Source organism: Fukomys damarensis, unplaced genomic scaffold (assembly GCF_012274545.1).
Source record: "Fukomys damarensis isolate Sample0158 unplaced genomic scaffold, DMR_v1.0_HiC HiC_scaffold_4, whole genome shotgun sequence".
In the NCBI taxonomy this organism is placed as follows: Eukaryota; Metazoa; Chordata; class Mammalia; order Rodentia; family Bathyergidae; genus Fukomys; species Fukomys damarensis.
This window is the reverse complement of record NW_022900916.1, coordinates 17,829,332-17,844,969: the sequence shown is the minus strand read 5'-3', so window position 1 is coordinate 17,844,969 and position 15,638 is coordinate 17,829,332. Positions and strand designations below refer to the sequence as shown.

At 36.8% G+C, this 15,638-nt stretch overlaps 1 protein-coding gene across 11 annotated transcripts in view; it reads left to right on the top strand.

Moving 5' to 3' along the window:
* Dgkb (diacylglycerol kinase beta) overlaps positions 1 to 15,638 on the top strand; it is a 609,362-nt gene that overhangs the window by 53,460 nt on the left and 540,264 nt on the right. For 8 of the 11 annotated variants that reach the window (XM_010643347.3, XM_033757026.1, XM_010643348.3 and 5 more), the window contains exon 2: positions 11,827 to 12,086. In XM_010643347.3, the coding sequence (XP_010641649.1) occupies positions 12,017 to 12,086 (70 nt within the window). In that variant the 5' untranslated portion in view covers positions 11,827 to 12,016. Of the gene's footprint in view, positions 1 to 11,826; positions 12,087 to 15,638 lie in introns of those variants that run through there. The other 3 variants (XM_033757027.1, XM_010643351.2, XM_010643350.3) reach the window with 2 other exon arrangements.

Sequence of the window (15,638 nt, the reverse complement as noted above, 5' to 3'; positions counted from 1 at the left end):
TTTTTTTTTTTTTTTTTTTTTTTTTTTTTTTGGTACCGGGGATCGAACTCAGATCCTTGTGCTTGCGAGGCAGGCCACCGAACTGCTGAGCTGAATCCCTGGCCCAATTTTGTTTATTCTTTCCAAAAACCAACTCTTCGATTCATTTATTTTTTTGTATCATTTTCTTAGCTTCCACTGCATTGATTTCTGCTCTAATCTTTATAATTTCCTCTCTTGTTAGAGCTTTGGTTTTTTTCTTGCTCTTGTTTTTCTAGGAGTCTAAGAGTCATCGTTAGGTTGTTTATTTGAGCTTGCTCTGTTTTCCTAATGTGGGCATTCAGTGCTATGAATTTTCCACGTAGAACTGCTTTCATTGTGTCCGATGGATTCCTGTATGTTGTACTGGCATTTTCATTTATTTGTAAAAACTGTCTGATTTATTCTTTAATTTCTTCTGTGATCCATTGATTGTTCAGGAGAGTGTTGTTCAATTTCCATGTGTTTGTGAAGTTCCTACAGTTTCTTATGCTATTGATCTCCAGCTTTATTGCACTGTGATCTGATAATGTACAGGGAATAATTTCAATTCTTTTTCATTTATTAAAACCTGTTTTGTGAGCTAGTATGTGATCTATCTTGGAGAATGACCCATGTGCACCTGAAAAGAATGTATATTCTGATTTTGTGGGGTGGACCACTCACTCTATGGATGTCTAATAAATCCATGTGTTCAAAAGCTTGGTTCAATTCTAGTATTTCATTGTTGATTTTTTGCCTAGATGATCTGTCTATTTGTGACAGTGGGGTATTTAGATCCCCCACTACAAGTGTATTAGTGCTTATTTTGTTTTTCATGTTACTTAATATTTGTTTTCTATATTTGGGGACATTTATATTTGGTTCATATATGTTTATGATTGTCATTTCTTCCTCTTGGATTGTTCCCTTTACAAGGGTGTAGTGGCCTTCTTTGTCTCCCTTAATCAGTTTTGGTTTGCAATTTACTTTTTCTGCTAATAAGATTTCTACCTCTGCTTTTTTCTGGGCTCCTGTTGCATAGAGAATTGTTTTCCATCCTTTCACTTTCAGTCTATGGGCTTCTTTTTGCACTAGGTGTGTTTCTTGTATAAAACATATTGTTGGGTTTTGCTTCTTAATCCATTCTGCCAATCTATTTCTCTTGATTGCTGAATTGAGGCCATTGACATTGATAGTTATAACATATGTACTGATTTATTATTGTTATGTTATTTTCCTTTTGTTGACTCTTTTTAATTTTTTTGTCCTCTCCTTTTAGTTTCTTGCCTTGGCTATTTGATTTGCTCTGTTGGGCCTCATGGTGTTGTGATCTTCATTGTCTTTTTCTAGGATATTGTTTAAAATTCCCTGTAGTACTGATTTAGTATTCATGAAGTTTCTCAAATGTTCTTTGTCATGGAAGTATCTTATTTCTTCATCCATTTTGAAAGAGAGTTTTGCAAGCTACATCAGTCTTGGTTGTAGGTTGTTTTCTTTTAGGACTTGAAATACCTCACTCCAGGCCCTCCTTGACCTGAGGGCTTGTGTTGAAAAGTCTGCTGTGATTCTGATGGGCTTTCCTTTGCATGTGATTTGTTTGTTTTCTCTTACTCCTTGTAGTATTTTGTTCTTCTGTTGGGTTTCTGGGATCTTGATTATTATATGTCTAGGTGTAGATTTTTTTTTATTGTGACTAGTTGGAGTCCTATATGCCTCGCTTATCTGTATGTCAAATTCTTCCCCTCTGTTTGGGAAGTTTTCTGTCATTAATTCTGTGAACAGCTTTTTTAAGTCATTTGCATTTTCTCCTGCTACTTCATGGGTTCCTATCAGTCTTATGTTATTCTTCTTTGCATCATTTAGGAGTTGTTGGATCGATTTCTCATGCTCCCTTACTGTTTTTAAGAGACCTCTCTTTTCATGGTCACTGACTGCAATCCTATCTTCTATATCTGAGATTCTATCTTTGCAATCTTTTATTCTGTTGCCTATGCTTTCAATAGAGTTTTTAATCTCCTCGATATCTGTTTGAATCTGTTTAATAGATTCCATTTCTTTCCTATGTTGGGTGTTCATTATTTCCATTTTTTTCTAATTCTGGGCCATCATGGTTTCTATTATGTTCCTAAGCTCATCTATTTTTTTGTTAGTTTCTGTTCTGGAGTCTCGAATCATGATACACAATGGGATCAATCACCACCCCTTATAGTCAGCCATGCTTTTGCAGCGTGTGTCCAAGGACTGGCACAATCAGGGCATCTGAGGCGGGGTTGGGGGCGGTGCTCAGAGGTGCCCTTGCGGCTACCCTTCTGGGGGTCAGGGCAATCAATGGCACCCACAGGGAAAGGCCCCGCTACTGAGGAGGCCCGTAGATCTGGCCGGCCTCATGGCAGAGGGGAATCTAAAGTCCAAGCTAGAGCCACTGTGGCAAAACTCCTATTTTCATTATCTGTTGCTAGAAAGTTGTATTAGAACTTTTGCTACTTGTCAAAAAGTCTGTTCTTTTGAGGACTGTTCCTCAGTTGCCTTGAATGGATTATGCTCTATTATATAATTATTCTAGTCCAATTTTAATTTAAAAATCATTTCTTGCTTATAAAAACTTACTATTTTCTTTGTTTCTATGGGCCATCAACATATAGAGGATACCAACTAGTTAATTACTTCTTTCTCAGTTCTGGAGGCAAACTTCTATGTATGTTAAGATAAAAAGTATAACATGCAAAACATAACCCTTCTATCAGTTCAGGCAACCAATGCAATAAACACAGAGCATGTGGTAATCAGTAGGTGCCTTCCACACGAGAGTGTGTTCTCCTTAAATCATTTGTATTCTTTATTTCCAAGAAGGGGAATCAGGCATAAAGAATTTAAATATCAAAGTGACAATTTTAGAACAGTTTCAGCTCCAAAGTTACGTGGCTAAAAAGTCATATATTTAACCACCTTATATATGTACATAGCTTAAGGTAGAGGATTTCTTTTAGACCAAAATAAAATTATACACAAACAAAATATATGTCACTGTGTGTAAGTTGAATATAGCTTTCCATTTCTATATTCTGTATTTTTGCAAGAATTACTTGTTTCTCTGAGCAGCCTTCAAATATTATTTCACGAAAAGGTCCCCAGTGTGTCTCAATACTGATTGTCTTTAACAGCTGTGTACTCTAGCTTGAAGTTGAACACCAGCATTGGTGTTCACTATTTTCTAGGAATTAAAGATTGGAATATATTAGTTTCTTGCCAGTAGTTATCAGTTTCTAGGAGGTGCCCAAGGAGACTGTATTTATTACTTTTAAGCAATGCAAAAATTAATACAGTTAGTAAACACATAATTTCTTAATTCAATATAAAGTTTGAATATGTGTTGTGCTATAGGTTCTTTAGGAAAAGAGTTAATAGTTGGGTAATTATTTTTAGTAGTCTCCACTTTCTTAAACTGGGCACAGAACATTGTAAAGATAAATTCATCAACTTGCAATAATCAGTATTCTAAGAAATAGCTATTTCTGTTGAAAATGCCCAGGTCAGAAAGATTGAGAAAGCCATTCAGTTTTTCTTCCTTATGCAGGATTCAATCCTGAGCATGAAGTAAAGAGTATTTTATCATATTTTTGTTTTGTTTTTATCTCTTCATTTCAGCCCAAAATCATATTTGAAAAAAATCTTTATAAAAGACACAAATATGCCTTGTTCCCTGAAAAATAAATCAAAACTGGGCCTACAAAATCAATATTTTCTATTGCTGGGTTCAGGATCCTTAATATTTTTAAAAAATGTATTATTCTAGACTCTCAATTTTTTTTCCTTTTATTCTTGGACTCCCACTTCTTCAGCAAGCCATGTCTCCAGGTCCCAGGTTGAAAGAAGACACAGAATAAATATTTACATCTAATATGGGCATGGTGGTGCATGCCTGTGATGCTGTCAGTGTGAGAGGCTGATGCAGGACAGCCACAAATTTCAGCTCAACCTGGGCAGTTTAGTGACATATGAAGAACATGTCTCAAAAAAATAAACTGTTGTGGATGAAGCCCAGTGTGAAGGCCCTGGTTCCTATACATAATACTGAGGGGCAAAAGACATTGGCAAAATCTTTTAGAGACAAAGCAGAGTTCTCAAGGAATAGGGTCTGCTACCTCACAGTCTATTCAGGATTGCATGTTGAAAAAGATTCCATCCCTGTGTGTGATTTTCATTTTCATCCAACCTCCAAATCTGTATCCTAAAAAGTGTCTTCAAGTCATATGTGAAAATAAAAGGAACCAAAAATTCACTTAAAGTCACTTTCTTAGGCAGAATAAAGTAGAATAATAACCCAAGCTCAAGATACTGATTCTATAAATGTGCACAATACAAACCTTATTACATTTCAGTTTTGCATCACCAAAGAATTCCCTTGAACATTTTCTTTTGGATCTTTTATATATCAGCAGAGTCCCAAAATAACACAATTATGAGTCTCATATTGAGCCACCCACATAATCTTCTAACAGGTTTGTAGATTTCACTCAGGCCCCCCCAAATATATATCTTCAATACTATATGTAGATCTTAAATCTTTATTTATAAAACAAAAAAGCAACCTTTCATTGATTACATGATGCACACATGTTATTTCTTTAAATTCTAATAGCTCTGTGAAGTGGGTGGCTGTTACCCACTTTTTATGAGAAAGGAAATTGATATTGAGATAAGTGAAATGATTCACTTTAGAAAGGGAAAAAACCTGGCTCAGAATTTGAATGGAAATGCAGATCGCTGTGATACAAGATGGCAAGAATATAATTACTTTTCCTTCAGATGCCTTAGTCTGTAAACTAATGATTTAAGAGCATGGTGACCATTATAGCTACAAATTAATCAGTAATGATATCTAGTTGACTTAAATATGACTGCTGTTTTTACTGCATGGCTTTCCCACATTTTTATATTTTTTCGTAGTTTTCCACAGTTATTTCCTTCTTTCCTGTTCAGCTCCTACTACTGAGCTTTGTACATTGTTGAACAAACAGAAGTAAATGACTAGAAAATTTCCATTTTATAAACACAATCTATAAGACTACTTATGTTTGCACTCCTAAAATTAATCTCTACCCTCACATGTTTTCTAGAACTTGTCTGCTGGTGCCTTCTGAAGAATTCTGAAACACTTGTCAGTTTCTTTGTCTTCTGATGTTTGAACCTCTCTTATGAATAAACCCTTCAAATAATTAAAGCATATATTACAATAATTTCTATCAAAAATGGAAACGCACACACACACACACACACACACACACACACACACACACACAAAACAAATAAAATACCTGAGTTTACATTCTCCTCTGTTAGCTACTTCTTGCAACCACACTTCTCAAAAAGTTGATGACTTCCATAATCTATTGCTAACCTGACTTTCTCTGATCTGACCTGCCCAACTTCAAACAAATTACCATTGCTACAACCACCATGTTGCTATGGGTTCCTTTCATCACCATCTTATTTAGTGGCTCAGCCATTTCTGAAGAGTGTCTTCTATCTTCTTGAAGGCTTACTTTCTTTGGATTTTTTTTTTGTCTTCTCTGACAGTATATTCTTCTAATTCTTTTGCTAGAGTGCCGTGAATGAAGCCTCTTTTCTATCTCTAGTTTCTAAATATGAGAAACTACTTGGGGGTTTATCTTTGGCCTTATTTCTCCCATTACAGTTTTGCTCCAGATGCATCTGGCAGTTCATATTTGCAAGTTTAAGTCTCTCATTTGCTTTCCTCATCTTACTCTAAGCCTGGTGAGATTGAATCAGTGAGACTTCATTAAGAATGTTCTTTTCCCTCTGGCTGACACTTAGGTTTAGTCAGTGTGAGGCATTGGATCATAAAGGGGGTTTGGAGAAGGATAAATCAGGGAATTTATCATCCCAACTCCTTCCTGGCTAAGTCAATCTAACAGGGATGTGTGTTTTCCCCCTAAGGCATGACTCTTGTCTCAGCCCATTTTATACTGCTACAGGATCTCAGAAAGTGAATAATTTATAATGAACAGAAATATATTTCCTTACAGTTCTAGAATCCAAGATAGAGTTGATAATAACATCGAAATGAGTCTTTTCCTATGTAACCACATAGCGGGAGGTAGAAGAACAAAGAGGTAAAAGGAGACCAGCAGAACCCTCAGAGACCAAACGCTTCTCAAAGGTCCAAACTCTTAATGTTGTCACAGTGACAGCTAAAAGGTAATGTGAATTTACAGGGGACAATCAAACCATAGCCACTCTTGTGACATAACACACTGTATGTGGAGTCCCTTCAGCCATAGGGTTGCTAAGCTCCCAACCACTGCAAGTACAGGACACAACTCCAGCCTCTGTCAGCTTTTCTAACACTTTTCCACACACCCTAAATAATCCTTTCATTGAACTCTTCATTACCCATTCTAAGTGTCCATCTGTTTTGTACTGGGAACTTGACACTTGAGATCCTTTACCAGAAAACACCGAGATGGAATTAGTGGTTGAAAAGACACCAGTAAATTGTTCACAGGAAAGATAAAACTAGTGAGAAGCAAGGAGGGTTGAGTGGAGAAATTCTTGAGATTATGATGCAGATCTGATGCAGATGAAAAGAGAGGAGCAGGTAAGGGATAGACTCAGACCACAGTGTGGAACTGAACATTGTCTTTATTTAAACATGTAAGGGCCAGTGAAGAATGCCCACTGACCAAAGTGGAGTGGGTTATCGCCTTGCATCATTGGTCCCTGTCTGAAAAGTGTTTCCTTGCTGCAAAAGCTATATTGGCTTCTAACAACAGTAAGTAGAGGCTGTGGGCTGATTATGGTCTTTGCAGCTTCATGGCAAATGCTCTTTCCAGCCAGGGGTTAGTGGTTCAGTGGGTGCCATTGCTCCTGCACTGGGCAAAGTTATCTATCCTGTAGCATTAAATACTGTGTGTACCAGATAACTCATAATATTGTATACCCTATATCTTTTTTTGTGGCTTAACTTAGCTCTACCTACTAGTACTTTCAATTTTGAAGTTTGACATTCATCTCAAATTTTGCAAATCCCACAATAAAATATTGAAATTTTTCCTGCTAAACCTGGAACTCGCTTATTGAAGAATTCTTCAATTTCTACCCTTCTATTTCTTAAGTTGAAGCCAGAAATATAGGAGTCATTCTTGCTTCCCTCATCTTGCGTACAACATAACATTTGTTATCAAACCATGCAACACATATAGATCTTGACTAAGCCTTTTAGTTCATCTTTATGGCCACATCTCCACTTAAAGCCATGAGCTCCTTTTTAGTATTGGAAAAGCCCACTAAATGATTTTCCCATTTCTATTCTTGTCCCTTTCCTATCCCCCTGGTCAGAATGGACTTCTTAAAGGATTCATCAGAAAAGTTAATCTTCTGAACAAAATCTTTTAGTGCTTTCATAATTTGCTTCAAAAATCATGTATCTAATCTGACCCCTAAGGAGAGTCAGGATGTAGTGTGAGTTATTTTTTCATCTGGTCTTCCTGCTGCTTCTTGCCCACCAGGGTCCAATCACAGTTGCCTTCTTTAGAGAGCTTCTCAATATTTCTAGTTTTTCCCCTCCCATCTGGCATACTTCTCAGACTGCTTGTGGGCTCAGACACTCGAGGACTTAATTGTTAATCAACTTTTATTATTCAGTTTAAATGAATCATTCTCTATAGGCTGCTTACTTGGTATTCCAAACTGATCTGAAAATCCAGAATTCCTACAGACCATTTCTTATATGACTCTCCACACTTCACCTGGTGTAGTTGGTATATTTAATGTAGATCCTTCATCCTCAACAAGATCAGATTCTGTGCCTACGTTGCCAGTCCCTATATCTCCAGCATCTGGCACAGTGCCAGGCATGGCTTTGGGCTCAGTCTAGAATTCTTTCCACAGTTAAATTACTATATACTTATAAATCAAACAATGCACTTAATTATCCATTAGTTTAATCCAACTTTCCATTCAATAGTTCTGTGATTATTACTTGTTCTTGCTCTTTTTCTGACCTCCAGGACTATTTCCACTGCTTACCATACAATTTGGAGTTTATAATCTTTGAGAGCTAGTGAATATTTTCAGTCATAATAACACCTTAAATTTAAATGCATATGTTCATCAGTGTGCCTTAATGCTTAGCAACTCTTATTCGATGATTGGGCTGACTTCTAATAATTATTGAAAAAAATCTACTTAAATGTGACTAACAAATAATGCATCTAACCCATCAGATGTGTTTGTCTAGATGTAGCCTAATGGCTTTTTCATGAAAATATTGATTTTTTCCTTAATTATGGAGAATGTGTTTTAGCCCAGGTATAATGGGCCAAAGAGGCTTCTTCGACTCCTCCAACATAATTATGCTCTGCCAACAGCTAAGTGAAGTGGTACATCTATTGACTAGATGAGAAAGTCAGAATTAGACTTCTTTCCAAAAGCCAATAAAGTGGATCCCTCCTGACACTTGTTTTTGTGCCTAAAGAAAGCCTTCTGCAGGGGAGCAGGAAGACGGTGAATACACAATAGGGTTACCTGTTGAAAAGTGTCACATTCTTTCTCCTCGTTTATGAAGAGGCAGAAACTGTTAAATTGTGCTGTCATTCTCAACACTCTCTGAGCAGGAAGAATAGCTATACCTCTGAGCAGTACTCCTCTTTCAACAGGCTCAGGATGCACTGGTTCAACTAGTGAAAAGTTTCACCAGGAAAGGATGCTCCAGCTACACCCCCATGAATGAAGCCTAGGGAAACCAAATTTAAAATGGCGTTATCAACTGAGACCCTAGGGTCTTTATAATAGTACTGTGTGTTAAAGTAATGGTGCCCTTGGTCATTCAATTTAAAAACACCGACTCGTACCAACTCGTGCTCCCTTGGTCTTTTATTTGTTTGGATATAATATTTTATCATAAAATATTTAATTTGTACTGTCTAATGTTTGTCTTCTGACATGAATTAGGGGCAACGAAAGTGGTTTTGTGCTTTGATGGGCTCGATTAGTTCTCTCTATTACTATTTCTTAATCAATTGTTGGTAACTTGTCCGATGACCTGTGAGTCACTCTAGCTCATGACCATGCCAGGATTAGTGGGATCAAGGAATTCACCACATTAAAGAAAGAAGAGAGCTCAATGGGTGGTTGAGATGCTATTGCAACAATAAAAAAGAATGGAACCATAGGAAGAAATTAACATTTTTTTCTCCAAATGTAAGGAGATTAGTTTTCTTAACTTTTTTTGTAGTCCTCTCATTATTTTTTTTTCCTTTTTCTCTCTTTTTTTTTTAATTTTTGATACTGGGGATCTAACTCAGGACCTTGCACTTACGAAGCAGGCAGTGGTACAACTGAGCTAAATCCCTGGCCTTTTTTATTATTTCTTATTGCCTTCAAGATAGTGTCCAAAATTCTCTACTTAGCATTGAAACCCTTCTAAATGCTGGCTTCTTGCTGGTTTCTCTAATGAGTATCTCTGCTCTGCTACATCGTAAGCTCCTAAGACAGGAAGTGGCCCAGATTTGTTCTGCTGTCATTTGTTCACCCTCCAGTCTAATTTACTGGGGTGTGCTCTTCTGAGCTCCTGAAATGTAACCTGACAGTGTAGGAAACTGCTGGGTTTAGAGCCAATGTGCCATCATGCAGGTAAGAAGGGGGAAGCAATCAGATTGCTTACAAGACTCCTTCCCGGCTGTTTATTCCAATAAAACTTTTCTGTGTGGGTCAACCGGGATCTCCTTACACCTCATGACCACTTCTTTATGCAGGGAAGCTGGGGACGTAGTCACGTGCACAGAGATACGTTCACCCAATGAAACTGAGCTTCTGTTAAAGGGAGCAGGGAGAATGAATGTTGAGGGTACTTGGAACAGTCTCTGCCACACCTACCGGATTCGAGTCACCCATCATCACCCTCTTCACGTGTTGAAATGGGAAATGGGAAAAGATAGTACCTCCTTTCCAGAGTAAAGCTGTGGAGTTCTGGTGCTATTACTAGAAGCCATGCAGCACTGTAAGCCTTCGATAAAGCTAACGTGTTATTAGAGGCAGCATTATTTTCATGTTTTGTATATGTTTTATCTTTGCTATGTCTTTGGTGTCTTAGAATTTTGGCTGGTACCCAAGGGAGCACAATAGCTAGTGCTAGAAGGAACTAATGAACTGCTATTATCATCAGTTGAGATTTTGTGTTAACAGAAACAGATGTGTGCCCATTTAATCTTTCAGTTTTAAAATATTTATTTAAATTTTTTAATTAACTCACAACTGTGCACATGCATGGGTACAGTGTAATAGTATGGTATGTGAATACAATTCTTATTAAAAGAATATCGCTAATTTCTGTAGGTAACATGAGAGATGGAGAGTCAGGCTTAGACAGGGACAGTTATCCAATTATTTCTGTAATGATTTAGGTCCAGCTGTTTTCACCCGTCCTTGAATCATTCCACTCAGCATTTAAAGCCTCAGGAGACAGCGTGTAATGTGCCAAATGTGACTGAATCATCGGTCTCCCTCTGGATAGTGGAGGACGGGACACATCGTTTTCTACCAAAGCTGCGAGCAACTGGCCAGAAGCAGAAGAGTTAGGATAAAATCAGGGTGAATAATGAGATTAGCAGGAGGATCCTGGGCAGAAGATGTACAAGAATGTTCATCTCATCCCCCCACCTCTTTTAGTTTCCCCTACAACTTGTACTCTTAACACCAGGATTGTTTTGTTTTTCTCATTAAACAGTGAACTGCCATTTTGTAGAGTTAAATGTAAGGATCTTGAAGAACAACTCCTCCCAACCCCGGTGGGTTTTTTCTGTTGTATTTTTAAGGCAAAAATGACAAGGGTGTACGTGGCAGTGAGGCCCTGGGGTTGCTATTGTAGAACAGTAAAGGATGCAGAAGAAGGACGAGGCCATAAAGCCAAATGGACCTTGTGACTTTGGCTACCGACACCTGTAAAAATAATCCTATCAATAATAACAGACACTAGGTAATTCCTTCTAAATACTTTCTTTTCTATGAAGGTTATAATGCTAGTCTGATGGATTTCTGAGGAACTGGTTACAGTCTCCAATAAAAAGTTGAAAACAGATGGCTTTTCACTCTGTTTACCTTTACAGATTTGCCAGTGAATCTAAAGTCCATGACAACCTAGGGATTTATTTTAAAGCATGATTCACACTAGAATCATCTACTGTCATTAAATGACTTTTGAAGATATTTCAAATTACTGTAATTTGGCAAATTTATTGGTATTTTTTAATCACAAAATTGAAATTATTCTCTTTATTTGATTGGTAGGAAAATAATTTATAGGACCTTCAAAATAAACTTGCATGGTGGCAAATATATGTTCACCATTCCAACCAAGTATTAGAACACTAGTAAATCAGCAAATTTTATATGCATTGACACTGAGCTACAGTGCTTATTTATAATCCTTTAACAATTTGGGTCTGGATTTTAATATAATATTTAGATTTTAAAACACTGATGGATCCAGACTGATAAAAACAATGTCCTGCTCTTAGAATGTGGAATTTATAAAACTCAACATAAAAATTTACTTTGGTAGAGCTAGACTTTGTAAAATATTCTTCACCTTTATACTCAATTATATTTATTTTTATGATTTACTTTTAGGAAATAATCAAATATCATCAAAGTAAACATTTAAAGATTTAGTAGCATGCCAAGCAAAATTAATTTGAAATACATTACTCAGAGACTGAAAATCCTTAACACTTTATAAAAACCACTCGATTTTTAATTTTATTTCATAGTGCTGATCTATTGATCTGTATGTTTTTCTTCTCACAGTGCTTTACCACATTCTTGAAACTGCAAATATCCACCACTCTTCCGTGTGGTTGGCAGATTGCGTACTTTGAAAGCCGGAGGATTTTCGTCGTGAAATACATCATGCAGAATCTTTGAAGCATACAGTTCTGTCCAGCACCTGAATAAAGAATTCCCATCCTGGTATGTAATAGAACTCCTCGTGTCCACCATGACTAACCAGGAAAAATGGGCCCACCTCAGCCCCTCAGAATTTTCACAACTTCAGAAATACGCTGAGTGTGAGTATTTATATTTGTTCTGTGTTTTCATTTGGTATTTTGGTTAAACAAGGTATCATGCATTCCCAAGAACAGATCACAGAGCCTGTTCGTGGTGGGGACCCGTGCAGACGTGCCTTCTGTTTAGCCACTCGGTTGAGTTGAAACACGTTTTGAACATGTGAGAAAAAAGAAATAATAACATTAAATCCAACATCAAATCTAGAAGGAAAGAAAGTAGGATGTGAGTTCAAGCCGGCATGGAAAACACCGCACGTATAGGAGAAGCAGAGCAAAGGACTGGAAGGAAGCCTGATAGCACTGCAAAGGAGAACAGCAGGACAGACAGCTAAGGCAAGGAGGAAGTGGAGGGCGGAGTCAAAAGCAATGTTTTACTTGAGTCAGTGTGGTCTCCCTCAGTTGTTTAGAGGAAGGCGCAAGAGATTTCATCTTTGGTAAGCAGCCATTTCAAAAAGGACTAGAAGCAGTGAGCCATCTACACATTCTAGAATTACAATGAGAAGATTGCAAAAAAGAGAAAGTGTGAGCACTTTAATGCAAAGTGTTTAGTGGGTGTACTGATCTAAATGATAGGCCATAATTTACTGCACACTGGGCTATTTTAAAATAAGTTTCTTCTTGCATATGCAGTAAAATTTTACTCGCAAGATTGTTTTTTAATCTGTAGGTTTGCAGGAATACATCTTTTACATAAAATGAGTTAGCGCTAAAAATATAAACAGCGGCTGAGTCAAGGTATTGGAGAAAGAAATTGAAGCAACTAAGAAATAGTAGGTAACAAGGGGCTTAGAATACGAGTAGGAGAAATACATGGACAGTGTAATAGGAATGTTGTCCGTGGAGAGGGGAACTTGGCGATTCACAGAGGAAAGTGCGCAAAATGGAACAGAGGAGAGGAAGCAACAGAATGTGAGAATGAAAGAAGCAGAAAGAGGAGCTGCCAGTATCATTACTCAGAGCAATGGCTTGGTATAGAAAAGGTGAGCACCAGGCATGGATTGAACGGCATGAAAGGAAACCAGAGAGAATGGTTAAAACAGGAGGGGACTGAGACTGTGCGGAAAGAAATCTATTTGAAGTAGCAAAGACTGACACACGTATAGGACAATGATATGATTGGGGAATGCTAAATACTCCATATTCTGCGAAGGCCAGATTTGGAAGTATCCTTTAACCTCTCTAACCAGAGAGCTCAGGCCCTCTGAGTGAGGAAATGAGAAGGCTGCTGAGAATTTTAAAGAAAGTTCCAAATCTAAATCACACATGTCTACATATGTAGGCAACAATCTGAAAAGTATTACTGCCATTATGTTTAGTGAGGTCCAAAACGTTTTACATGAAATATTCATCCTCAAACTCAAAACTGTGTAGGGTTGCTGAAAACACAAAGCATTCTTTTATCAGAAGGAAAATTTGACACAGAATGACTGCATACACGTGCCTCCACGCTTACACATATTTCCTAAACCGACAAAATAGGATCTCCCTATGATTTCCAAATTTTGTCTGCCCCTTGATAGTGTGATACATCTGGTCATGAGGTCAGTGTTTCTGGACAGCGTTTTTAGGGAGGGAATCCATGCTACTGCTGCCGGAGGTGTAAACGTGAACAAATAGAGACCCTTCTCTCAAAGAATGTACAATTTCATGGAGTGTAGAAAATAATGGATAAATCATCTATATGTTGACAGAATCTTATAAGTGAAACCAAGCAGAGTTTAAGGATCTGGAAGCTTTTCATATTTATTTGGTGGTAAGAAATAAAAGAAAGTCTTCTCAGAAAAAAATAGGATGTGAATAGTATCCTGAAAAGAAGCTTTAAGGTAAATAACAAAGAAAATGAGAGAGATAAAAAGGAGATTTGATACATGTTTGAGGAAGGGGGATGAGTCACATTTAGCCAGATCACAAATTAAGGTAGCGAGTATAATTATATTTTATTACCTAAGGAAGATGGGATGATGGGAGCCTAGTTTGACTTACAATGAGATGACTTGTCAGTAAGTCTATTTTCAGTTAAAAACATGGTCAGTTGAAAATACATTTAACTTATCTAACTTACCAAACATCATAGCTCAGCAACAAATTACCACGTAGAGTCTCTGTTATTTGTCGTCAGTATCACATCTACCTAGAAATTGCAGTTCACAGCAACTACCCAAGGTAGCCAGAGAGTAATGTCGCTCAGAAAAAAAAAAAAAAATTTAAAATTTGAGTCAGAGCTTCTACTGAGTGAACGTTGCTTTTATTCCATTAATATAAAGTTGAAGTATTGCAAGTCAAACCACTGTAAACTGGGGAATATCTTTATACTGTAAGAATGCTCAAATTAGTAATCAGTCGTATAAATGCTTAAAACAAATCACAATAAAAATTGTGTGTAGAATTGCAGTATATTGAGATTAATCTTAATAAATGTTTAGTAATTGGTTGGAGGAAGTGACCTAGTATGTTTTTAAAGAACTTTGTTAAAAAGTATAAGAGGACAAAGTACAGATTAATTGTGAATGAAATATATAGTTCCCATACCATGATCATTATATATGTTACTAAATAGTGAAGACAACATAAAAGTGCTAAATTTGTTCCTCCAAGACATTTCTAGGAAAGAAATAGGAAGCAAAGAATCTCACTATTAGAATGTATCGTCATTGCTAAAGAAAACAAAAACGAAAAAGCTGGAATCATACTGATTGTTTGAAGATCATAAAAGTAATTCACTTTTCATGCTGTTCGATAGGAATGAGCAATTCTCCAGGGCTTTTAGAGGTCAGATTTTTACATTACAATATGGTATCTGAATAATAACATTCTTGCAAAAGTAGTATAATGAATTATTGATATTAATTATTTTCTGTCTCTTAAAAAGCAATTTATATACATTAAATAGGTAAAATTTTGCTGTTGATTTAAGGGTAAATTTATAACATGTTAAAGCTGTATATACTACCTATTAAGTAATTGTTTTATATTATTTTTGAAATGAAGTGGGGCTGTGGAACTCTTGAACAAGACAAGTGAGCTTCTGAACCTTCGAACTTTAGAAAACCAAATCATGTGGAAAACCAAAAGATTACTTGCTCAAATCTTGTCTGATTCTGGATTCTCACAGTCGCCGTGCTACACTCTGTAACTCTGATTGTTCTCCTAACCTCTTGGATATTCTTGAAATTAATTGAGAATCATATGGGGACCCTGGCACATCTTCCTTGGTTAGGCAGATAGCATTTGATACATCGTGTGTGGGTGGCCTGGTTGCATACTACATTAGATATTGGGCTTTGAGCAAATTATGTATCATCTCTGTCTTGTTTTCTGTACTTGTAAAATAGTAAGATATGAACAAAGAAGTACATCCAATGTGGTAAGTTGTAAATGAGTAAATGATATGCATGAAGTAAGGAGGACAGTGCCCGGTGTATTGTTAGTGAAGAATTGTTTATGATCATTACATTAATAGGGAGAGAATGCTGTGTTCTCTTGGCTGTCTGAAAATATTGTTCATGATCAAGTAGAAAAGTGCCATACTTTGCAGCATGACGAGTCAGTATA